The 26,834-nt window shown below is 35.3% G+C and overlaps 2 protein-coding genes across 17 annotated transcripts in view; one reads left to right on the plus strand and one right to left on the minus strand.

Moving 5' to 3' along the window:
• The window catches only part of LOC129742161 (sodium/hydrogen exchanger 7), a 301,385-nt gene that overhangs the window by 6,888 nt on the left and 267,663 nt on the right, over window positions 1-26,834 (plus strand). The window lies entirely within an intron of this gene.
• Window positions 725-13,052, minus strand: LOC129742164 (polyserase-2-like). Its single transcript, XM_055734019.1, has 6 exons — window positions 12,976-13,052; window positions 12,739-12,843; window positions 2,399-2,603; window positions 2,169-2,327; window positions 1,712-2,106; window positions 725-1,642 (listed from the first exon to the last, which is right to left on the minus strand). The coding sequence occupies exons 1-6, from the start codon at window positions 13,034-13,036 to the stop codon at window positions 762-764; spliced, it is 1,806 nt and encodes a 601-aa protein (XP_055589994.1). The 5' UTR covers window positions 13,037-13,052; the 3' UTR covers window positions 725-761.

Here is a 26,834-nt window from a genome sequence, read left to right on the forward strand (position 1 = left end):
AAGAATTTCAATTAAAATATCAATCAGTAGCAATGAATATCTATCTTTAGCTATCCAACAAAAATCAATTTAAACTTGAAATCGAATATGTATCCCAATTTAAAATTAAATTTTGATTTAAGGATCAGTAATTCAATCCGAAATTTATTGTTCATGATCATATTGTAAATTTAAAAAGTCAAAGTACGAAGTTGTTATCAACGACTAGAAGAAGGGGACAATTTTTGACGAAATTTTGCAGGATATATTTAAGGTTATACTGGTATTATGTTATACCAGCTTTGCTTTTCAACCTGCTTATATTTTATCTGTAAAAAATCCCTTCAAAATTTATAATGAGTGTTTTTTTTTGGTTAAAAAAATCACTTCAAATTTTTATTTATGCAATTATATACCGGGAAAATCGAAGTTATTCGGGAAAACCGAAAAAAAAAACGTGAATTTGAAAATTTAAACTCGCTGGACACCCTGTCACTCCCAAAAAGAAGGTAGGCTCAAAGAGTTGTAGTTGGAGTCATAGGTTTATCATCAGGAAGCAACATACAATTGTTTTTATAAAATCTGACGTTAAAATAAATTATCCAGGAGAACGAAGCCTGTTACTGCATGTGTTGGAACTTAAATGAATGATGATTAATGATAGATTATGGACTCTTCTTTTTTGAAAAAAAAAATCATTTCAAAGTTAATATCACTAAATGATTTACTGAAGCGTTCAGTCAACTTTTATTTATAGGCAAACAGTTGGAAAAAATCCACCATTATTCGGCAAGCGTTACAGTTTCGTCTGTGGATGAAACCCCGGTTGTAGTTATCATATCTTCATCAATCATTTCCTCTTTTACTTCAACCTCCACCTTCATTTCCATTTTCGGCTCCATTTCAACTTCCACAGTTTGAATGCTTTCCGTTTGCTTGAGCGTGAACTGTTCAATCCACGGAATCAGCGGAGCTACATTGGTTGTGACCAACGGATTGAACGAACCGCAATCCGTTGCATAGGCATTTACTCCGAAAATGATGGTTTCATCCCGGCTCAGCAAAGGTCCTCCCTTGTCGATTTCTCCAAGACCCGGAACCAGCCGATAGTCCGTTCCGAAACAACTCATCGCATTCCCGAGGCCTTTCGAGAAACGTGCTTTGTACTTTTGGTCTGTGGATATGTCATTCTCGGTACAACGTTTTCTGGTGGGAATGTATATTTGAAGCTTGTTTTCGAAAGGTGCTTTTGGCGTTCGGCAGGAAAATGTTTCCGGAGCAATGTCGTGCCCTTCGAGTGCGCTCGGATAAGGTAGGCAGGCAGGAGCTATCCATTTGGCGTGGTTCACGTATCGGTCTAATCTTAAGAGGGCCACATCGTTGTAGAAGGATCCTTTCTTGAAACTTGGATGCCGCTCGATTTCCACAATTTTCGCCTCGTGATCGATGATGGAAATTTTCGTAGGCTCTTCTCCACGGATGTTGTACGTACAATGTGCCGAAGTTAGGACAACGTTGTAATCAACGAGCGTTCCTCCACAGAGGTTGTCAGTTCTGTTGTCATCCCAGTGGATGTAAACCCGGCTGAAGTAAGGATCCACAGCTTCCGTTTCACCTTCCATTTGCATTGGCTCCAGATAGGATCTGTAGGTTTGGATACACTCTGAAAAAGAACCGTTTCAAGTTATTTGGGAAGTGATATATTTTTTTTTTAACTAAAAATTTACAATACCTAGGGGATCCAACGATTCTTTGACAATAGATTTTATCCATTTTAGATGGGGGGCTACTTTTTGGTAAATGTCGGTATCTTCGCTGTTACAGTATCCTCTGGAAGTTACGATTCCAACCAAGAAGGGTGCCAAATGCTCGTAGGTAAACATCGAAATCTGGATGGGTCCTCCTAGATCCCCCTGGCACGAATCGCTTGCAGTTCCCGTGGCACAAAGCTGATCTTTGTGTACCTTCTTGGAGAGATTTTTCAACTTTGTAGTACATTCGGCGTATTCAACGGGAGCCAACTGAGTCTTCAATAGTGAAGAATTTGCGTTCGCACCAAGATCGTACCAGTCGTAAGGATACGCCGATTTCGTCCAGATACATGCCGGGCATACACCGGGTGTTAACCTTTGCACATAAAACTATCCATTAAACCCTTCACTAACTTACAAGTACCTACTGAAACTTACTTCACATCCTGATTCAACTCCAGAAGAGCCAAGTTGTGAGCCATTGATTTCACATCCGGGTGGTTGAAAACATTGATAACCTTGTACTGCTGCTCAAAGTGATCATCATCCGCGGACGTCAAATCGACGTCTCCTAAACGAACGACCTCTGGAGCGCGTCTTCAATAATTAAAATAAGCAAAAAACCATTACATGTCCTCAATGAAACTCATTCAACCAGAGATACTCACTCGCCTTTGGTGCACTGGGATGCCGTCAGGACGAAGCGCTTCGCGATCAGGGAGCCGCTACACTTCCACTCGATTTCGTCGCTGCCTCGTCCTCGGTAACCGATTAGGGCCAGATGCGGAAAAACGGTCCCATTCACGCTGACCCCGTCGAACATGGCCTGCCGGTATTGATTTACCGACCGTTTGTGGAACCTGGCATGGCAGTCTTTTTGAATAGAAAGTTTAAAAAAATAAATCGTTAAGTGCAAAAAGTATTACCTCCGGCTTGGAGATAGCTTAGCTTAACTTGTTCGACAACTCATATCCACCTTAAATCATTAATCCCGAAATGCTTTAATTAGTCTTCAAAAATGCCTCCATTTTCTCTTAGTTTTGTACAAGGGCCAAAAGAATGAAGCTTCGGATCAGCAATCCATTCGCAATGGACAAAACTCATACTCTTCTTTAAAAAAAAGATCAATAACGGCGTCGGCCACATCCTAGTAGTCAATGAGGGATGAAGGAAGCATTATTAGTAAGATACTTTTTCTGCGAAACTATATTTAAGTATCTCAGGAAGGAGGAGTAGGCGTGTGCTGAAGCGTCAACACGCATTTTTTTCGTCTGTGAAAATTTTGTCAATAATTTTATTCGAAAATTTATGTAAGGTACACCGGGGCAAGTGCAAACGGTTTTCACCATAGTTCAACTTTCACATGTCCTAGAAAAATATGTAAATCTTCAAAAATTATCAATTATCGTTCGTTGCATCATTAAAATGGTTCTTAAAAAATGTTGGTAAAAAATAACGGCACTTTTGTGAAAAAATTTCTAAGTTTGCACTTGCCCCGTTTATGGGGGCAAGTGCAAACGCAATGCTTTTTCCAAACTTATTCAAAGATGCGTCAGTGTATCGTTACTTAAACGAATTTAATACATGTTCCGGTATGTTTCATCAACTTTTTTTTTATGTATTTGCAGTTTTTCTGCTATATTAATTACTTTTTGGAACTTCAGTTTTGCTGACTGTTATTTGAAGCAAAATACCTTCATTTGCCAAGGCATTACGGAATTTTGAATATCCGCTTCAGATACAACACTTTGGATACCCTTTCTGACCACTCTAATATAATGCTGAACCATTTTTGAGATGATTTTTTTTAATGTCTGATGTTACATGGCTTAAAGGTGCGTTTGCACTTACCCCGGTAGTGTCGTTTGCACTTGCCCCGCAGTGTGGGTTGACAGGAGTGAATATTATTTTCACAATTTTTAGGGTCTATTGAAAATTTATCATAAATTTTCTGCTTTCACCTGAATATCAGTCCCAAACACTCACCTTTCGACGAAAAATCGGATTTGAATGCCCTTTTTTGTAGCCAAAAAAAGCAAAACAAAAACACACTTTTCATGTCTAGTACGTACTTGAATTCGTGTGTAATCAAACAGTGCCGTGTTTTTAGTGAATAATTGAAAGAAAGTTCAGTTTATCTATGTCAGATTGTTGGTTTGGACAACAACAACAACTTCTAGAAGAAGAAATATATATATTTTTTTTTTGTAACAGAGAAAAGTTGATCGTTTGCACTTGCCCCGAGTTTGCACTTGCCCCGGTGTACCTTATTTTGCATTTTAAATTATCAAACGCATGCTCGGTATAGTTCGTCGATCGCGTGGTATAGCGCTGTTTTCGTGTGTAGTGAAATTTTTCTATAAATTCTTTTCCATTGCGTGTTATTTTAAAATAGTTATTAGCGCCAAGAGATAAAAAGATAGAAGAATTACGGCAAGGTTTTCTGTGCTAAAAAGCTCTTGTGGTAAAAGCTTGTGAAAACATTGTCCAAAGCTCCTAAATTTTGGTGTAACGGGGGTAGCGATGCAATAATGGCTACAGGATCCGTGCGATACCAGTTAACAATTTGAATTGGTATTGAAACTAAAAATGCTAAGAATCTACCATCAAGTTCCGTTTACTACGAAACTCAGACAGAGTTAGCTAAGTATCTTTTTCTTTTTTTTAATTTATTATTTTATATCACTATTGTCCCGACATTTAAACAAAAAATCGCAAGTTTTTCAATTCCATTGTACAGAAGTTTTATCTTTCGTTCTTTTTAAAAATAGATAGGTTATATAAGTAAGTTTGCAATAAAAAAATTTGCGACCGAAAGTCGTGTACATAAGATGAAAAACGCCCAAAAGTAGACATAATCTTTACATGCAGTTATATTCCAATACAGTCACATCACAGTCACAGTAACCGATCACAATGAACTTAACAGAGTCCATAGAACTAGGTAAATCCAGGAATTTCTTTTTTAATCATTTTTGACTAATTACACTAGTTTACAAAATTTAAAAAAAATCGTGAACTTGATTGACTGACCATATTTTTAATATAAAATCGGGCGCTGAATCCGAAAATGAAATTCAAAAAAATCTCAGTAGAACCGTTTCTGAGTTATGCTTCAAATATGAAATTTTGGAAAAAAAAGTTCATGTACTTAGATTAAAATATCTCGGACGGCATAACAGTAATTTGAAATCCCTTTTTTGCATATTGAAGATGAATAAATTTTCTATCGATCATCTGAACACTGTTTTTGCGTATGATCATCAGTATTGTTGATATTACCCAAGTAACCAAAAGTCACATAGCTACTTAATCTTGTACGTTTTAAGTTCACATTTCGCTGAGTAAAAGGTACTCGAGAGAAATAAAATCCGTTTTCCTTAAGTGCTTCATTTGGACTTCTGAACGAACATAAAAAGTCTAAACAAGTAGCATATAACATATTTCTGCGTTCTAAGTACCTTAAAAAGTTCGGATATCAACTCGGCTTATCGTGCTTCGTTACGAACTTCTTGCGAACTATTTGATTCCATGCGGAACTTCTTACGGACTTTTTGGTTCCTTGGCGGAACTTCTTACGAACTTTTTGGTTCTATGCGGAACTTCTATGGAACTTCAATGCGAATTGAGTTGTGTCAAAATTTTCAAATGGTTTGTTTACATTCTCTTAAAAAAAATTTCGAAAGCATTCTCAATTTGTGAACAAAAATGGATTATTTACAAAAAATAAGAAAGAATGGTTTGCTTGATTACCGTCGCCGGCTATTGGAACAAAATGGAATGAGAAAAGAAAATAATATTATGAGAATATTTTACTAATTAAAAGTCAAATTTCAGCACCAGCTTTCCTTGAACCAGAGTTGTCAAACACAAACTCTTTAGTTTTGGAACATTCTTAATTGGTAACAGTTCGATCTATCATGCTCATAAGTTTTCCCAAAAAAGTTGCATTATCCCTACTTCGATGGTGAATTGGACAAAAATGGGTGGAGGAAGAAGCATAAATAAAGTAAAAATTATTTGGGAAATGCATATTTATCAGCGATTGTATATTATTAGGTTAATTACATATGAATATTCACTATCAGACTACATTTCATAGTTTTTACGATTTCGCATTAGTAGAAACATAGTAATTCCGATTCTTCTTGTTTCCCTTTTCAATGAAAGTAACTCTCACAGCAACATTAACGACACATCCAGCACCTAGTACATTCCAACAAACATTAAAGGCAGATTATTTTGACGAGAAGTTCATTGATGGACACTTAGGAAATGTGGGTCGATTGAGCTCATCATTATTCCAACGTTGAATGCGAGGATTTGCCGTAAAAATTGATAATTTTCTTCAATTTTGTTTTCTTTGGTTTCAGCCAATCTAAAATGTACATGAAATGTGTTTTAATTTAGGAAAATATAAAAAAACTAGAAACAAATTACAACTTCCTCATGTAGAATCTATATCTGCAGTTTTTTTAAAATTGGATTGTTTTGTAACAGAAATTGCAGCGGCTTGTTCACGGCCCACATATTTAGGTATATTCCTTTTCTGAACTGCAAATAAACATTATACAATGAGATACATATGTTACAAAAAAAAAATTTAGTTCGTGCACTTACGTTCAGATTTAAATGTGGATACGACTTACACGGATATTATCCTATTCATGGTGAGCAAAATTGAGGCAAGGATAATTTATTTCGTACGGCAGTCCTCGTTTCACAACTTCTGTTTATACTTTTTGAAGCTGATTGTTTACTATTTTTCATCGCGCCTACTTTTAAAAGGATAACCCGTAAATTATTTCAAATAGATGTTTTAAATACAATTGAACCAGAAAACAGCCATGGTTCAAAGGTAACGTGCTCAGCTTTCATTCCACAGGTTCTGGTTCAAATCTCCATACAGGAAAATTTTTCAAGTAAGTATAAAATTGTTGAAAATAGAAACAAATATAAATAGTAATATAGATTAAATCAGATCCGAATTCGAAGTAAAAAAGTAACGCTTTATATTTGCGAGATTTTTTTTTTCAAAGTTTCATTTGAAGCTGAGTAGCCTTCTACTCAGCTTTATTTATGGAACTTGAAAGTATCAATAAGAACTTAAAATTTCAGCTGAGTAGAACGCTATAAAGCCTTCAATCAGGGCTGAGTAAGCTTCTAAGAGACCATTCTATGGAACTTTTGGTTACTTGGGTAGTGACTTTATGAAGAAAGATTTCAAGTGGTTATTGATCAAAATCGGTTGAAAATTGAAGAAGTTATGGCTACTTTACCATAACAATATTTTTGTAGTTTTTAATAATTTAACGAACTGCAGTACACTTATTATAGTATAGGAAGAATGAAACATGATAAATCTCACTCGCTGCAAGTCAAAATTATTTATTAGCTTACCAAAAGGTCATATGCCAAATTTCAGGAAGATCTGACCATAGAGAGGGGTTGCTTGAGTCTCAAACGTGAATAAAATTTTAAGCTATTTTGCCCGGGAGGAACGAAAAATACTGGTTTTTCATCACAAGTCGATTGTTTTTGATAGTAGATTTTCTTAAAGCCTAAGTTGAGACAAACATTTCACCCGAAGATATCAACAATACTGTTGATCGTACGCAAAAACAGTGTTCAGATGATCGATAGAAAATTTATTCACCTTCAATATGCAAAAGAGGGATTTCAAATTCCTGTTATGCCGTCCGAGATATTTTAATGTAAGTACATGAACTTTTTTTATTTTTCCAAAACTTCATATTTGAAGCATAACTCAAAAACGGTTCTACTGAGATTTTTTTGAGTTTCATTTTCGGATTCAGCACCCGATTTTTCATTAAAAATGACCTTCAGTTTACTTAGAAAACGAAGAATAGGATGCTCAGAATCAGATCACACTAGTCAAAAGTGTCTACAGATCATATCTTTTTACCCACTTCCCAGAACAAAATTATTTGCTAGGACGCAGACGGTCGGTCCTAGAGCATAAATTATTTCTTTCATCCCTTTCTCTCTTTTCCAAACTGTGCACAATTTGATCTCTCCGTTCGGCTTCCATGGCGGTTGTTTACAAAATGCTATCGTTTGGTGTTATGACATAAATACATGGTGAAAGGTGATGAATTTCCCGACACGTGGGTGAAAAAAGTTTCCAAATCCGTCCACTAGGAGCGCCACAATGAGCAAAAGAATTTGTTCCAATATTAAATGAAGCAGGCTTTAAGCTATATTCAAAGACAAACACACTATGAAAAAAGTTCCACTTTTGACCCTTTTGGACCACTGTGCATAGGGAGGGGTTGTTTGAGTCTCAAACGTGAATAAACTTTTAAGCTATTTTGCCCGGGAGGAACGAAAAATACTGGTTTTTCATCAATAACTTTTTCATCACAAGCCGATTGTTTTTGATAGTAGATTTTCTTAAAGCCTAAGTTGAGACAAACATTTCACCCGAAGATATCAACAATTCTGTTGATCATACGCAAAAACAGTGTTCAGATGATCGATAGAAAATTTATTCACCTTCAATATGCAAAAGGGGGATTTCAAATTCCTGTTATGACATCCGAGACATTTTATTGTAAGTACATGAACTTTTTTTTATTTTTCCAAAACTTCACATTTGGAGCATAACTCAAAAACGGTTGTACTGAGATTTTTTTGAGTTTAATTTTCGGATTCAGCACCCGATTTTTCATTAAAAATGACCTTCAGTTTACTTAGTCCAAAAATGGTGTAAACTAATGTTATCTAAGGCATATTCAAATTGAAAGATGCATGCTTGACAAGTTGGTATAAATTCTTTTGTAGTTGTTATAAATTCTTTAAAAAGAAAAGCACATTCACTAATAAGATAGAAATTCTAGTGTAGAATACGAGCTAGTAATTGATGGATTTAATTTAGGATTTTTTTAATACACTTAATTTATTTGAATTGTAACATTTGGTTAGATGATTTGTCTTCAAGAAAATAGAAGAATAGGATGCTCAGAATCAGATCACACTAGTCAAAAGTGTCTCCAGATCATATCTTTTTACCCACTTCCCAGAACAAAATTATTTGCTAGGACGCAGACGGTCGGTCCTAAAGCATAAATTATTTCTTTCATCCCTTTCTCTCTTTTCCAAACTATCTATTGACAACAAGGACGTAGCCGGCGCCGTTATTGATGATTAAAGAGAAAGCATCAGTTTTGGGCCTTGGGAATGTGTTGTCAGTCACAGGCACCATTCATTTGACCCTTGAACAAAATTGGTGGCCTCTGTCAATCACGGAGTTGTAACCATTCCCGATGTGGAATTCGTTCTACTGAGCCACGCCTGCGATCATGGGATTCGAAAAGCATTTGATTCAATATAATTGTATTACCAATAAAGAGTTTTGATGAAGTATCCTTAAGAAATTCAACGGAATTGTTCAATATTATGTAATTTATTACTAAAAAAATATAATGAAGCATTTCGGGTTCAATGTTCAAAGGTGGATGTGAGTAGTCAATCAAGCTAAGCTAAGCTAAAATATATTCAAGTATCTCAAGAGGGTTGTGTTAGTAACACCTCATATGCTCCTAGACATTTCCTGAGGAAATATCTACGAGGCGTTATTCACTTAAATTATGAACTCTCGAATAATAGGAAAGCAACCATTCGAGTTTCCTACAAGCTAGCTATTTTTCTCACTATAATCTCGATTGCTCTACAAATGTGGCTTTCTTAGAATAGTCTAGACGTTAGTTTACACATTTTTTTTGAAGAATGTCAGATAATGTCTTCTGGTAGGACAAGGAACGAATACACGACCAAGGTTTTGATTCCGGAACATATCTCTATTTTTGGATCACAGGGCTTGTGATATAGCTCAGTTGGCAAGCCTGTTGTCTCCTGAGCCGATGTCCGCGAGTTCGAGCCCAAGAGTAAATATTGAACACAGTTGTAGATAAGTTTTTCAATAACGATCCGCCAACTGTAACGTTGATAAAGTCGCGAATGCCATAAATATGGTAAAATGACTTTAATCGAAACAAAAAAAAAATTTTTTTGGGTCACCCTCGTGTGTATACAATATGGCTCACTGGTACTGGTTAAATGTAAATGGCTTAACGAGTAGAAATCGTATATTGTTCATATTTAGATATCATGAGAAGATGAGATGAAAGACGAGAGACGTGAAACGTGAGATAGACTCACAAGACGTGAGAAAGTGAGATACGACGTACAACGTGAAACGTGAACGCGACATGTGAGACTTGAAATTTTAGTTATGAGAGTTGAACTGCGAAATGTGAGACGTAAGATTAAAAAAGTAGAACGGGAGATGTTTAAAATATATAAAAAGGGTTCTATATCATTTTCTCATGTTTGAATAATATGAAAACATATTTTAAGATGCAAAATAAGTTTTGGCAAAACCAGTTCATTTATTTCTCTAATCGTTTCAAGACTCTAAAGTCAGTAACTTTCTCAATACAAAAATGTTTCTGACCTTTGTACTGGGTTTTTCAGAAGTGTTGCTAGATGAAAAAAATACTATTCTGTTTGGGACGTAATAAATAACTTTTCTCTCTCAATTTCAATCACCCTGCGATTGTAGCCAGACAAGTGTTATATATTGACATGGAAAGAAAGCGGTCCGAGATGGCTACCTTGAGGCACACCGGCGGTGGCAGGAAACTGCCTGGAAAAGGTGTCACCCGTTCGAACAGTCAATTTACGACCAGTTAAGTAACTGCGGAACCAGCCGAGTAGAGTACCACAGAATCCTAAGCGTTCGAGTTTTCCGATGGCAATCTCATGATTCACAAAAGAGGTGAACGTTAGCAAGTTACTTGTCGTAGAGCGTTTGGGCATGAATCCGTGTTGATCATTGGAGATGTTATTTTTGCAGTACGTGAAGAAAGGATGCAAAACCACCAATTCGAATAGTTTTACAATCGAACATAAGGCAGAGATTCCACGGTAATTGTTAACATCTCTCCTATTTCCTTTTTTATGTACCGGGAACATGTAAGCTTCCTTCCATAGTAGAGGGAAGGTGGCTCTATCTAGCTTGAAAAAATGAGTCGAACAGCTAGATAGAGCCTTTTTAAAAAAGCAGCTGGTATCCCGTCCGGGCCCGTAGAAAAGGAATTCTTAAGCTTCGCTGCTGCTCTAGAGATGACTGCTTCTTCGATTTCAATACCATTTATTGAAAAGCCCAATTGCAAAACGTTCCTGACAGTGCTAGCTAAATGTTGTGGGGATGTTGAAGCTGAAGTGAAGATACTGGGACATTTTTGGGCGAAGAGATCGCAGATTCCACGGTCAGAGTTCGCTGTTATTCCGTCCAAAAACATGTTTGAAGGTATACCAGGTTCTTTCCGCTGACTATTTACGTGTTTCCAAAAAAATTTTGGGCAAGACTTGAGGTTGCGTTGTACGCGACGTAGATAGTTATGGTAACAACGTTCACTGGCTTTTTTTATAAACGGAGTTAAGTTTACGGTATATATCCCTAGTGTAGGATGATTTTTGCTTCTTGTAGTTTCGAAGAGCACATCTTTTTGCTGTCTTCAGTTGTCTCAGTTCAGTCGTGATCCAGGGGATTCGTATGTTTCCGCCGCTAGAGCGTTTAGGAACGTGGCGATCGATGACATAATTCAGAATGTGTGAAAAGGTATCAGCTGCAGCTTTGGGATTTGAAAGATCAAGCTCAGATACCCAGTCGATAGTGCCCAGAATGTGAGAGATGTCGTCGAAGTTAGCGTTCTTGAAGTCAAGGTAGAAGGTCGCTGGTTTCTCTACTGTAGCGTTCAGTCTAGTTACTTCAAGTGATGCAAATAGAGTAGGGTGATGTGGGACTACTTTAACAAGCGGTGCTGGAGCGAATTCGATGGCCGGTAAACGAGGTCCATCATTCGCAAAGCAGAGGTCCAGCGCACGACCGTACGAGTTGACACCATGAGGGGAGTTTAATTTTTATCAAAAATTCGATATATTTTATCTTATTCTACCAATGTTTTTAGCTTTTTTCATCATGCCTAGTATCAAAAAACATTATCATAGCCTAAAAGTTTGAAAAAAAAACTACACTTTAAGGTGTATACAAGTTCACATTAGGGTGGCAGCCAAATAGGTCATGTGAAATTTCGAAAACCGACCATATACATTTCGTAGATTGGCCCAAAAAACAGACCTATGCAAAATTTCATCTCAATCGGTCTTGATTTGAGGAGCGCTCAAAGCGCTCAAAGTTTCGGGTTTTTCGGAAAACTGACTAAGTTCGGAATAGTTTCCCAACTAATTTAAAACTAATCAACAAGAAATCAGAGTTTAAAAGAAGTCTGCTAGAAGTATATATGGAGTAAAACGACATGATTTAGATTAGATTTGCGAAAATGGAACGATTTGCATATTAGTTTAAAAAATCAACAAACATCCACAACATTGTAACATTTTAAAAGATTGTAATCTTACGTTACATAAATAAAACAAAGTTATAATAAGTCCCAAAAAGTCGAATTTTGGCTTAAATTTGTTTTTGAGATAACGCCAGATTTCGACGTTTCATGCATTTGTAAGCCATTTGGCATCAAAATTGAAATTTCGGTTTTTCCGATTTCCTTTAGTCCCTTTTTGGCGATTTTTAACTTTCTAAATCGATTTTTATGGAAAAAAAAATTTGAGATAACACCAGATTTCGACGTTATAAGCATTTTGAAGTCATTTTTTGTCAAAACTAAAATTTCGATTTATCCGAAATACTTTGGCGATTTTCGAGGGTCGAAACCTCAAAACTTTGAGCGCGTTGAGGTTTTTTTTTTAAATCCAGTCCGATCGAGCTGAAATTTTGCACAAGTCTTTTTTTAAGTTACTCTACAAAATATATATGGTAAAATTTTTCAATAGAATTTGAAAAACTTTTTAAACTCTTTGTCGTTAGAATAAGGAAGGATTGTAACGCACCGTAACTGAACAAGAATGAGCTAAAAAAAAGCTAGAACCTTTTTTGGGCATTTACTGATTATAGAATACATACCTTGCAAATCTGTTCGTTGGAAGTAATCTGCAGGAATCTCATCGGTGAAAACGGAACCCAGATCATCCTTGATTTCTACTAGCTCATCTTCGATATGTGGTCTTGCTGGAGAAATAAATTAACGCTTGTCTTATAAGCTACCACGAAACACTGGTCACATCTTATCACTAGTGAAGTTTGTTTAATTACAGTCCAAGTGCCATCTATAACCTTTTTTATTCTTCGGTTCACACTTACCACTTGTCAAACTAATAAGAAGGAAAATAACTGTTCCAAGACTTGCACCCCGAACCATCATCTTAGTGCGCACAAAGTTCAACAGCAACTGTCGAAAATGAACGGTCAAGTTCGAGCTAAAATATGAAAATTTCCTAACTTTACATTGACGAGGGCCGTTTACCAAACCTGATTTTCCAGAATCTTAGCATACGGATTTCATAATATCGGAGCCAACAAAAAAAAGTAAAGAAAGAGATCCACCAGAATTTGAGATTTCGCATAATCGAAATTAATCCGAGAAAGAGAACCTGTTTTGTGCCGCCGAAGAGGGTCTCGAATGACGACAGAATTTCGACGTCATCTTTTTTTGGGCGAAATCAATTCCAAAGTCGCCACCCAAAGTTGCAGTGAGGTTTAATTCCGGTTCTGTTTTCGAATTTGTCCCGCAGCAGTTCGAATCCTGGAGCGTTAAAGAGCCATTAAAATTGGGGGGAAGAAAATGAGCGATGATTTTATGCAGATCCGAAAGGATTGCATCCGGTTAGTAAAAATAATATGACCGACTATCTCATGACGCGATATTTTTATTCGATTTTCGATTCCTTCGGAGATTAGTACTCAGATTTTTTTCCTAAAGGTATCGAGGCAGGAAAAATCGATTATATACCTAAACATTCAAATTACGCTTTCATTCACACCAGCTATTTCATTTAAATAATTGTAGCGTCATTTCGCTTTCGAGCGCTTGAAATGATTCAATTGAACAGAAATCTGGACAGCTGCTTAAGGTCCACGTTGCCATTTTGCTGTTCATTTAGAAATAGGACAGTTATGAATACGTGTATCTTAAAAACTAGTCGATTGATTGAACTTTTTTTTTTACTAGGAAATGAAGGTTATCGTATGATGATTCATGAAAAAATATGAAAAAAAAAAACATTTATTGTTTTTGTAAGAAATATTTCTACCTACTTCATTCTTGGTATTTGGCTAACACTTTTTTCAGTCATGATATAAAACACCCAAAATAATTTGCACGTTGTGGCTACGTGAAAAACTACACAATTTTTATTCAATTGGTTATCACATAGATTCTACGAAAAGAATATGTGTCCCCTATATGAATTGATGCTTTATGAAAATCATCTACAATTTACGTGAATTTTTAGTGAATTCAACGGGATGTGATGATGAATGCTACGTCAAATGTGTTTAGTTTTGAAATGATATTGTTTTGTATTAGTATTTAAATGTTTTCTTTCTAATTTTTGTTGAAAACAATACAAAATAAATGAAATTTCACAGTAAATACTATTTATTTCAATTCTTTTTCATTAAGCACGATTTCTGATGCTAGCTCTGGTGCAAACACTACCACTACACTTATTTTGCAGTAAAAAATACACAATTGCGGGTGCTCTTACCGGGTTGATTTAGAAAATTCTGTAGAAGTAAAAAAAAATTATTTAAAAAAAAAAAAACAAAAAATATCAAAATGAAAAATGATTAACTTACCTCTGAACAGTATTATGTTGGTCATCCAATCCAGACAGTGCCTCAAAGATGATCACGACCGATACCAGCACCGTTTTGGCACGAGTAGCACCAAATTTTCTGCAAAATGATCTAAACTACCACTACTCCAGGTACCTGGAATAACCACAAAGTTAAAAAAGGAGATACGCGCTCATAAATTTTCACACAAGTGAACAAAGTCAGCTGAATGACGATAATTCCTGTTTTTTTTTCAAGATATTATAAAAAAAAAACGAGAATTTACAACCACGCGGTTAAGAAAAATGCATTCACTTAGACTTTACGTGAATTTCATGCGCTAGTTACGTAGAAGTAAAGAAGTCACTTCAAAACACACGAAGAATCGATGTGATGCATCAAAAGCTTAGTTTACGTGAAAAATACCGTAAAATTAATTTGAAAATTATTTTGCGTGTGGGGATTTTTTTTTATTATTTGACGGGTTTGCGCCGGGGGTCTTCAGATTTTCCCCAAAATTGAAAATTTGGTTCATTTTTGCGACTTAAAAACACATGTATTTTTTCAGATTTCTAACATTTTTATTTTTTGAGTTAGCTTTGGTTAGATTTTTTTGTAAATAAAAAATAACCATTTTTCAAAGCTACATAACTCTGTTGTTTCTCAAAAGAAATTATAAAATAGCACCTCAAAATGCATTGAAATTTTATCAGCTTTCCAAATAGAATAGTTGAAAAAAATTAAATAATGACCTTCAACATGAAAAGTTGTAAATAAACTTTGAATGGCGTCTAAAAGTACCGTCTGCACCACCGAATATTTTGCTAAAAATACCATTGTATAGCTCGATTTATGATGCAACTTTCATCTGAAGACACCAAAGTGGGCCATTAACACCTTGAAGAGTTATGAAATAAATAAAGACAATAAATCTCTTTTTTTGCATCGAAAACAAACAATGGTCGAATAACTGCACTCACATATGAAGATAGCAAGCACTTCTAACAACATGGAAACAAAAGAAAGCTGGTAAAAACACTATTTTTTCGTCCTTTTCAGACTGCTCTTACTCGCATAACAGTCCGATATGAATTTTCGTCATTTTAGGTCAACATAAGGCTTCAACATAAAAGACTAAAAAAAGAGGTTTTGTTCTAGAAATTTCGAAAAAAAATATCAATTCGTGGCTGTCCTATATGAAATATACCTGAATAACAGTCCCATATGTGAAATACCACGGATTTGGTTACTTTTCAATGTTTCTTTCGGCGAAATAGTCTTTGGTTTATTGCTTTGAATCATTCAAACATTTTTTTAACTCACTTGATGTCGAATGATGCAACTATCGGATGCAATCAAAAATCGTAAAAAGATTCAACTTACAATGCGGAGTTCATGATATTTTTTTGCAAAAGTATGTTTCTTTTTCTGACAATTGCATTTAGAAGTTCAAAAATGATCAAATTTAAGTCTTAGAAAGTAGCTTGGTGAGAAAAATATATTTTGTATGGGACTGTTATGCAAGTAGATTCGAAAAAGGTTTCAAATATGGTCGATTAACAGTCCCATAATGAATAAAAATGGTGCTCTCGACCTTACCAATAACCCAATTTCGAAAATTTCAGGCCTAACGATTTATTATGACAACCTAGAAACGATTTTCGTTTATGCTGAAAGTGGCGGTCATAATTTAAAAATATATTCCAAAACAGAAAAAGCTGATTGTCTCGCTTGCTTATTTTTGTATATGGGACTGTTATGAAAGAAGGGGCGGTAGATTGTTGCAGCTTACCTGACTTCATGTTATATCCAAAAATCTAATAACGTATTCGTTTATACCCACTTTTGAACCAGGTCACAACAAGTTATGCACATTTTACTGTCATTTTTAGAAGTTTATGCGCTAAGTTTTGCATCCGTAATACCCCAGATTTGATTTAAAATGGACGGTGGAACACTGAAGATTCGTGTGTGAGCGATCGAGGTAGCAAAACACTGACGACGAATTATGTTCGTTCTAGTATGGTAAACCTCAAAACTGGGCGAATGTAGAAAACGAATACGGTAAAAGTATCATATTTTCATCATTTTACAGCCTGGGCTGGCCATACTGAGCTCTTTGATTATTTCTACAACATTTGTGCCACTTTCTCATACTTTTTTGATCAATGGGAAAGGATTTTGGTGTCCAGTGCTTAGCTCCCGATATAAAAACTATGTAAAGCACGTTTATATTTCATTTTTTTAATCACATTTTTGTGATCCCAAACACAGGGACTGAACCTTCTACTATTGACATTGATTATGCTTCACAATGATCTTTGATCGAGAAATTAATAAGTTATATAATATATGACCAGGTTGTAAAAGCAACATTCCCATTATTAGTTATATCACTAAAACAATACGATACTCAGAATTTTGGTTAAAATTTAAAGTCAGTTTTGCTGCAAACACTCTACAAAGCACGAAAAAGTAGTGTTTTTTACCTGCTTTGGTAAGTTCTTTTGTTTCCATGTTGTTAGAAGTGCTTGCTATCTTCATATGTGAGTGCAGTTGTTCCACCATTGTTTGTTTTCGATGCAAAAAAAGAGATTTATTGTCTTTATTTCTTTCATAACTCTTCAAGGTGTTAATGGCCCACTTTGGTGTCTTCAGATGAAAGTTGCATCATAAATCGAGCTATACAATGGTATTTTTAGCAAAATATTCGGTGGTGCAGACGGTACTTTTAGACGCCATTCAAAGTTTATTTACAACTTTTCATGTTGAAGGTCATTATTTAATTTTTTTTCAACTATTCTATTTGGAAAGCTGATAAAATTTCAATGCATTTTGAGGTGCTATTTTATAATTTCCGTTGAGAAACAACAGAGTTATGTAGCTTTGAATGATGGTTATTTTTTATTTACAAAAAAAATCTAACCGAAGCTAACTCAAAAAATAAAAATGTTAGAAATCTGAAAAAATACATGTGTTTTTAAGTCGCAAAAATGAACCAAATTTTCAATTTTGGGGAAAATCTGAAGACCCCCGGCGCAAATTGTCAGATAATAAAAAAAAAATCCCCGTGTGTATCCACTTATAATTTGTATTTGTATTGTAGGAAACTACATCTTCCTTCTTCGACTTCCGCTACTTTTAACCCAATGTTTCTCTTTTAACAGAAACTGAGGACAATCTAGTAGATTCAGCTGTTTCAAACACTAGCCACTAAAAACGCTTTTTTATAGAATGTCAGCTGCCAAAATCTAACAAAAGCATGGCAGAATCCTTAGAACATTTAATTAAAATTAAAATTTAAAATTTGTCGCATTGCCCCAGCACTGGCTAAACTTACAGCTTATGAGCTCTGGAACTAAAAAAAAGTGGTTTGAGGATGGGTTATATAACTGATAACTTAACAACTCTTCTAGCCTCTAGGAAACAAATTCACTGGACATTTCAGCGATCTACACTTAGTTTTGTGCTTCACTCCAAAACTTGGATTGAACTTTGTGGACAGTGGAAATGCTTGACAATATTTTCATACTTTTTCACATCTTAAGCAAAGTAATTTTGGCTAAACAAACTAGGTACTTCCTTTTCATCGCTACGACACTTGTCATTCTTTTTTGCGATTCAATATTGTTCTGGAGACTAGAGCCATGTCTCATGTTTCAAGCTCACATCTTTGGTTTTAATTCAAACTTCTCACACCTCCTGTTCCACTTCTCACGTTTCACTCCTCAGGTTTCTCATATCACTTCTAACTTTTCACGACTTATTTCTCACTTCTCATGTCCCTCATTTCTTGTGACGTCTCACGCCTCACTTCCCATGGGGGATTTGAAATGTCTGTATTATTTTAAACTTGAGAATTTAAAAAAAATTGAGATTTCATAAAAGCAATCAGATTTTTTTAATTACAGAAAATTTGATATCTGGATCCTTAAATTTCAATTAATTTCGGTATTGAAACGTTCAAACAATAAAATTTGATTTTGAATATTTAAAAATTTTAAGACCAGAAACTACTCCGAACTACTGATCCTACGAATCCCAAGTAACAATTTTAGCTTTATCATGGTCAGCAAAATTTCGTTTGGACTATAGCTATAGCATTAATCTTCATAAAAAGCTAAAGCGCAATCTATAACATCACCTGGACTCTAATAAAGCCAAAATCAGGCTATTTGGCCCTACCCTAGAAACGTCATCAAGACATATAATTGTTGGTCATCAATGTTGGTCACCAAAGCTTTTAAAAAGCTTCTAAGCTTTTAAATTTTTGTTTTTTTTCGATTCTGTGAATTCTCGGAGTTTTTTTTTTATTTTTTCCAGCAACCATAATGGTTGATGAATGATGATTGCATTATTCAGATATGATCTGGTAAAATTAATAGCTAAAAAACCAATGTTTTAACCATATAATGAGCGTCTTTTCTACTGCCAGTCAAGATTTTAGGTAAAATGTATATGAAATAGTATCTTAAAATAAATGCGCCTCGTCAAATCTGATGGTCAATTATGATGGAATTGATGGAGAAAAAATATTTTCCAATGCTTGCATTTTGAATCCATCAACATGGCGTCATTTTGTGCCCTTCGATTTTGCAACCAACATGGCGTGAGTCAATTCATAGTTTTATTATGGTTTAATGCTGACCCCAAAAAAGCTACGATTTGACGTTTCTCTCGCAAGCCAACCAATTACACGCTAAGGATGAGTTCTTCATTTCTGAGTTGTTAATCATTAGTACAGTAAATGAGGACAGACTTTTTGAATGAAAAGGGATTGGTTGTGAATGACCCGTGGAATAAATCATGAGCTGAAATCAAATTTCGTGAAAGCCAAGATGGCGGCTGCCGCTCGACTTTAAAATACTATAAATGACTGATAATCGTATGAAACCCCCACAATATGGGTATTACTTCAAAGCGACCAACGAGTAGAAGTCGAATTTAACTATCTGACACCATCTTAAATGCGAAGATTGCGGTTTCCGCTGAACTTTAAAATGCTGTAGATGACTTTAAATCTCCACAATATTGGTATTTGGTAAAGGGGTGGAACCAAGAGAAGACAAATTTCGCTACCAAACTTCATCTTGAAATACAATATGGCGGCTTCCGCTTAGCTGTTAAATACTGTTAATCGCTAAAAATCGCATGAATCGCCCACAATATTTTTTGTGGGTTCAAGGGCGAAACCAGTGGAAGTTGAATTCCTCTTTTTTACTTTATCTTGAAACTCAAGATGGCGGCTTCCACTGAACTGTAAATGATTAAAAATCGCTTGAAAGCTTTACAATAATGGTATTGAGTGAAAGGGCTAAACAAGAAGAACCAGACCCTGTTTGTTTTTGGCAACACGCCCGAACTTTTTGTGTTGCCAAAATCAAACGATTTTTTTATCATCTTTTTTTTCACTTAATCCTACATTAAAACTACTATTTTTAGACAATTTAGATCATTTTAAATCACTTTTATTATTTTTTCATTATGTTTCTAAAGCATTTAGAACTTTTCTTGTTTTGTTTATAGTTTTTGATTTTTTTGCCATTTATGTCATTCTATTACTCTTATCATGCTATTATGTCTAAATTGTATTGGTCTTATTCTAGCGAAGCGTCATATTTAGGCACATGTGCCAAATTCGAAGTTGCCAAAATCGAATGTTGCCAAAAACGAACGGGGTCTGTATTGTGGTGGTTTTTGTGGGATTTTCAGTCACTTACAGATCTTCAGAGAAACGCGAAAAGAGATATTTGACTTCTATCATTTAGCCTTAGCACCCAATACAATATATTTGGGAGTTTCATGCTATTTTCATTCATTTACAGTATTCTTAAGTTCAGCTGAAGCCACCATCCTGGATTTCAAGATAGCGTCAGAATGCAAAAATAAACTTTTTATAGCTTATCCCAATTGACAAATACCCAGAGAGCATTTTTAAATGTTTATCGAAAGCTGCCATCTTGGATTTCAAGATGGCGTAAGATAGCAATATTCGACTTCTACTCGTTAAGCCCTTTCACCCAATACCAATTTGGGTTTCATGTCATTTTTAATCATTTACTACATTTTAAAGTTAAGCGGAAGCCGCCATCTTGGATTTGAAGATGGCGTCAGATAGCGAAATTCAACTTCTACCGATTGATCTCTTTCAACTTATACCCCTATAATATGGGTTTTATGCGATTTTCAGTCATTTACAGTATTTTCAAGTTGAGTGGTAGCCGCCATCTTAGATTTAAGATGGCGACGGGCAACGAAATTGATTTCTACTCGTTTATTACTTTCACCTAATATCCTTATTGTGAAGGTTTCACGATATTGTCAGTAATTTACAGCTTTGAAAATAAAAGCGGAAGCCGCCATCTTGCATTAATGATGGCGTCAAGCAACAATTTTTTTCTTACTATTTGGGCCCTTTCACTCAATACTCATTTTTTTATTTTAACTAAAAACCAACACGCAAACTTACCATAAATTTGTAAAAATTGGTGTTCCAATTCAAATATGTGCTATCTAATCTGAGCGTGTCCTGTTTTGACATCTTGATCGAGAACTGTCACTAAGTTTTATGGCGGTTTAATAATCATGCACTGAGTGCTATTATAGAACATGCAAAAGAAAGCTTGGAGCAAACTTCTAAGTTTGTGTTTTATTATAGTTTAAAAAGGGCATTCATAACTCTTTCAAAATAACTAAAACAGTATGTTTAATAAAAGTTTTATTAGCGTTTTCAAAACCATCTGAAAACATATGGTCGAAAAAAAATATAAGCCTTCTGCATGATCATAATAAAACCGTCATAAAACGAGCTGCACAAAAAAAAACCATAATTAAACCATAATAAAACTTCCTAATGCTAGTTGGATTAATCTGTGTCACTTGGGATGGTTTCCTACAGAACAAGTCTCATTTGTCACTTATTTGACGAAAATGGGGCTGGAATCACTCAGTTATTTTAGCTTCCGGCAGACGATAACTCATTTCTTTCTCCTCCTCATCCTCCTTGGAACCGGTCGCCCCCACCGTAAGGTAAGATACACGGACAAGCACCTCTAACAGATTGATCGGATTCCCTTCGTGCACCGGAGATCTGAAAAACAATTAAGTTAGGCAGTAGACACTTTATTTTACGAATTCAATTTTTACCGGTAGTTGCAGGGAGCCAATCATTCGGAAAAGTCAGGAAACGCGGTAAAAAGTCGGGATTTAAAATCCATCGGGAAAATGCGAGAAAAAGTCGGGAATTTCTCCTAGAAAATTACGTTTCTCCTAAGAAACTTTACGTCTCGGTGGTCGAGTGGTTAGCGTGGTAAGACGGTAATCGCTGGTCTACTGATGGCATGGGTTCGATTCCCATCTCGGTACTGGGTGTTAAATGTTAATCTTAAGTTGTCCACGTTATTTATTCAGTCTGTAAAGCCTAAATCGGTTAAGACGGTGTATGTCTTTTAAGAAATCGGGAATTTTTTGCTCAGCTGCTCAGTGCATATGCAAATTTTGAAACAAACACTAAAACCATGTTTAAAAAAATCATACTCAAAACCTCCAGCAACTAAAAAATGATAAAATTGTGTATTCAGTTCCATTTTCTGGGAAATAGCTGGTAGCAATATTTCGTTTTCCGTGCGAATTTCTATGCCGTCTTTAGTATGTCAACTCCCATTTAACTTGCATCTAATTATTTTAGATAACGAAATGTCTTAACCAAAATTCCGAAAATCAAATAATTGAGCACAAATTTATTTTAATTTAAATTAGAAATTGGAACACTGATTATATATCGAAGTTGGAGATTCGCCGTTTAATTTAGACCAATTTCTTGAATTGTTGGATTTTTAAATTATAAATTTATGCTAGAATTTAACATTTTTATCTTTTAGTTAACTTTCCACAAATGTTTGGTTGGATTTGAGCAGGCGCCATCGCCATGAGAAAATTTTGAAAAAAAAAAATCTCATTTACTAGACCGAAACCTCAAATATAATTGACGGAAATAATTTCCTGCGGTTAAAAACTACTGATTCTGGACCTTGAAATTAATCAATTTTGACTCTTGTAGGAATTTTGTGTACATTCTACTGAAGTTTCTCAAAAAAATGCTAATGCTGATTAATACGGTCTGGCCAAATTCCGAGCATTTGTCTACCAGTATAAAACAACTCAGGGATTATTTTCAGATGAAATTTTAAGGAAAATTTTCTCTAATAACTGACTTCAAAAATTCCCATAAATCACCAAAAATGGTACCGTAAACTGGGGGAACTTTGATCAGCGGGGTAACTTTGATCAACATGAAATTTTTGCAGATAATCATCATTAACTAAGTATAAAGTTAAAATATCTGAAAACTGTTTACTACGTTTGAAAGCCTATAAATTGAGTTACAAATTAGCTAAATTTGGTATGTGTAAGGAGATTTCTTATTTTACTTCAAATATAATTTTCAAATCTTTAAATATGTGGTTTTTTGAAGGCTCACAAACAAACATCTCTCCTGATCAAATGTAAGCATTTAGGAGCAAATGGGTTGTTTAATGTGAAAGTTCAACTTCTTTCTTGGTTTAGTTTTGGTTTAAGTGTTGTTTTTATGGCCATTTGATGATAATTTTTGGATATTGATAAAAAAAACGGTCATTTACCATGAAAAAGCCCCTATAGAAAAAATGGCTAAAACCCCTATCATATGGTTAAGTTTGAAGAAAAAAAGAACCTGGGAACAGTACGAGGACTTAGGGAACTGCACGAAGGTAAAATTTCATTTGTTTTTGAGGCCAAAAAATATTGAAAAATGTTTATAATTTTTGCCCCTAAATGTATGCAGCAACATTGTCCATCTTTCGAGTATATTTGTTTTTGAAAGAAAACGTTGAAAAATTCAATTAAGTCAAAACAAAAAATTACTGTTTTCGATGTTTTGAGCCTTCTGTGCTTAATGCCATCAAAATAATAAATTTTAATATGTTGAGATACGTAAAAACCATAGTGATCAAAGTTACCCCGAAACTCGAAATCTGGTTTTGTAATAAACAATTAATTATAACCACCAATGTCGTTTGAATTTACTGCAATCAATGATCATGTTTTATACTCCTCACCTCAGTAAGGGTTTTAAAGCTTTTAGGTATTACTAAAAAGCAACCCCTTACAAAATATTGAAAAATGAATGAAAAAAGTGATCAAAGATCCCCCAGTTTACGGTACCATTTCTGTTAAGTTTGAGCAATTTGAGCTTTTATCATTTTGATTTGACTTTTTTGAATGTTGTTTTTGATTTTCCAGTTGGTTTTCTTGCTAGCGATGAAAATACACAGAATAAGGACCAGTCACAGTGATTTTTTTTAAATTGAAACCGTCTTGAATATGCTATGATTTTTTAGTTCAAATAGAAAATTATAATAAAATTACTAATGAAGCGTCACAATTTTTAAGTACAATTTTTGTTACTGATCGAAGAAGATGTGGGAAAAATGAGGGAAATCAAAAATTGAAATTAAGTGGCCACCCTGTAGTTGGCCCACATCGCGCGATTTTACTTGCTCTTTTTCGCACATTTTCCATTTGTTACTGCTTCTGCTGGTGTTCTCGGTAAAGTAGATGGATTAAATATTGGAGGACTGCAGCTCCTACGTTGTGTCCCTGGAGGTTTGCGTTTCCTGGTACAATGTCTGGTGGTGTTCATCGAAGTATGTCTATGTCTGATACCGAACCAAAGTACCAATGATCAAAATTTTGATCATTGGATAAACCTATTAAGGAAAAAAATGAATAATCTGTAATAGTTAAACAACACTCTAAATTTTCAAATCCTACTTTTCGGTTTTTTTCGTTTTTTTTCTGCTGCCAAACTACCAAACACCTCAGCACGGGAACTCAAAATTATGTTTAAATGAAATTGATTGAAAAAAACGACAGTATAAATCTATGATTTTCTATGAACTCTTAAGTTGAATTAAGATATTCAATCATACAATTGTAGCTGAATCCTTTATATTTATGGTTTTGTCAATCAGATATTCATAGTTGAAATCTATTATATCTGTAGTTGAATGCATAAACTCAAAGAGAAATTTCTAGTTGAATTCCTAAAATCTATCATACAATTGTAGTTAAATTTACCATATTAAGTTAGTAGTTCAATTTATTATATTTATAGTTGAATGTCTAAAATTAATCATACAATTGTATTTCAGCAGTTTGTAGTTGAATCTATTGTATTTATGGTTGAATGTGGAAAAACCAACTACACTTCGATGATTACAAGCTGAAATAATTGCAAAAACTGTCGTCTTTACTCCGTGTCTAAAAATAGTTTAGCTTTAGATTTTCATAAGTGTATATAATCCTATCGAAAATACAGGTAGTGATTGATTGAGTGTTGAGTGCAGTTGTACTTCAATTTTGTTTGTAAACAGCTACGCAAGTGATTGACTCATTCTTTCAAATAACACTTACACATACATGTGATACATTCATTCCATAACAGGTCGTACGAAGCCATGGTGTCGGGTATGTGGTGATTTGGATTGAAGATATGCCGAACTAGTCATCTAAAGAATGCAATTTAGCGCAAACGTTGGCGAAACTGCGGTGAATCTGTGCACTCCGTCTCTCCTATCACTTCTTACTTCTCACATCTCATAAAGTATGGTTCAACTGACATCGTGATACAGTCATTGCAAAGGCTAACCGATTAAAATTTATTTTCAAAATGTCCAAAGATTTTACGATCCTCACTGCTTTAGAGCACTGTTCCGTCTATTCCTGGAAAATTGTTACCTAAAAATTGTTCGTGTTCAGAAAAAAAATTGATTTCAAAAAGTAGTTGATGAATTCCGTTGAATTCAGCCACACTTGCTAGCAAGTAGCTAGCAAAATACTAGTTGGTATTTGGGTTTTCGTCATGTCTAATATCTCATGTTGCAAGTCTCAGGTTTAATGGCTCAAGTCTTAAGTTAAATTTTTCATTCCTCACGTGTCAGGTCTTTTTCATGTTTTAAGTGTCAGATCAATTCCTGATGAATACCACGTCAAGGAATTTTATGGCGAATCTTTCGATTTAAATGTAAAAAAGTCATTTTTAACATTAGATATTCTGTATTTCTGAATGCTAACACTGATGATTCTAATGCGGACAACAGATTACAATACTCTCATTTTCAAACCCGCAAATCGACGCTTCAACCTCGTGGTTCTTGTAACGCTGAACTTCCTTCAAACATTCTTTGGACAGCTTACACTTCCCAGTTCGGTTATCCTTGGACACACAACCGCTTCCGACATACATCGCCCGGTCATTGTAGCTTATTAGCTCTTGGATTGGCGTTCCCGATGTTGTATTTTTATTGAGCACAAACTGCTCGATCCACGGAATCAGTGGACCCACATCTGTCACGATCAGAGGATTGTTGGAGCCGCAATCTTGAGCGAAGGAATTTACGCCAAATATTATCGTTTCGTCCCGGCTTAGAAGTGGGCCTCCCTGATCCATTTCTGCCAGCCCTGGAACGAGGCGGTAATCGGTGCCGATGCAACTCATGGTGTCACCGAGGCCTTGAGGGTATTTGGATCTGTATTCGTTTAGGGTAAGCGCTTCATTCTCTGAGCATCGTTTTTTCGATGGGATGTAGATCTGCAGCTTGTAAGGAAATGGTGCTTTCGGTGTTTTGCAAGAGAAGGTTTCCGGTTGTATTGGGTGACCTCTTAGAGTACTTTTGTAGGGAAGGCAGACTGGTACGATCCATTCTGCCGCAGTTATATAGCGATCCAATCGAATTAGAGCCATGTCATTATAGAAGGATCCTTGTTTGAATTTAGGATGTCTTTCTATTTCTACTATGTTGGCGAAACGATCAATGATGGAAATTCTGTCTGGAGCTTCTCCTCGACTGTTGTAGGTACACCTGGCCGATGTTAGGACAACGTTGTAATCGATAAGTGTTCCTCCACATCGATTTTCCGCTATCTGGTTATCCCACAGTAGGTAAACTCTACTGAAGTAAGGGTCGACAGCTTCTGTTTCACCTTCCATTTGAGCCGGTTCCAAATACTGCCTATACTTTTTAACACATTCTACAAGAAAAAAGTTTTTAGTTAAACACTATTCTTCCGTCAAATTTTGAAAAAATACCTATAGAATCCATCGATTCTCCAACAACAGATTGTATCCAACCGATGTGGGGTGAAATCTTTTGATAAACTCCGAAAGTTCCATTGCCACAGTACGCTCCGAAAGATGTCACCCCTACTAGAAACGGAGCAATGTGTTCATAGGTGAAGAGAGACGTTTGCAGCGGTCCTCCTGAATCTCCCTGACAGGTATCACTGACGGGACTAGATGCACAAATTTGATCCTCTCGTATTCCTTGGGGCAATTTTCGAATATT

This window comes from Uranotaenia lowii, chromosome 2, assembly GCF_029784155.1.
Source record: "Uranotaenia lowii strain MFRU-FL chromosome 2, ASM2978415v1, whole genome shotgun sequence".
Classification (NCBI taxonomy): Eukaryota; Metazoa; Arthropoda; class Insecta; order Diptera; family Culicidae; genus Uranotaenia; species Uranotaenia lowii.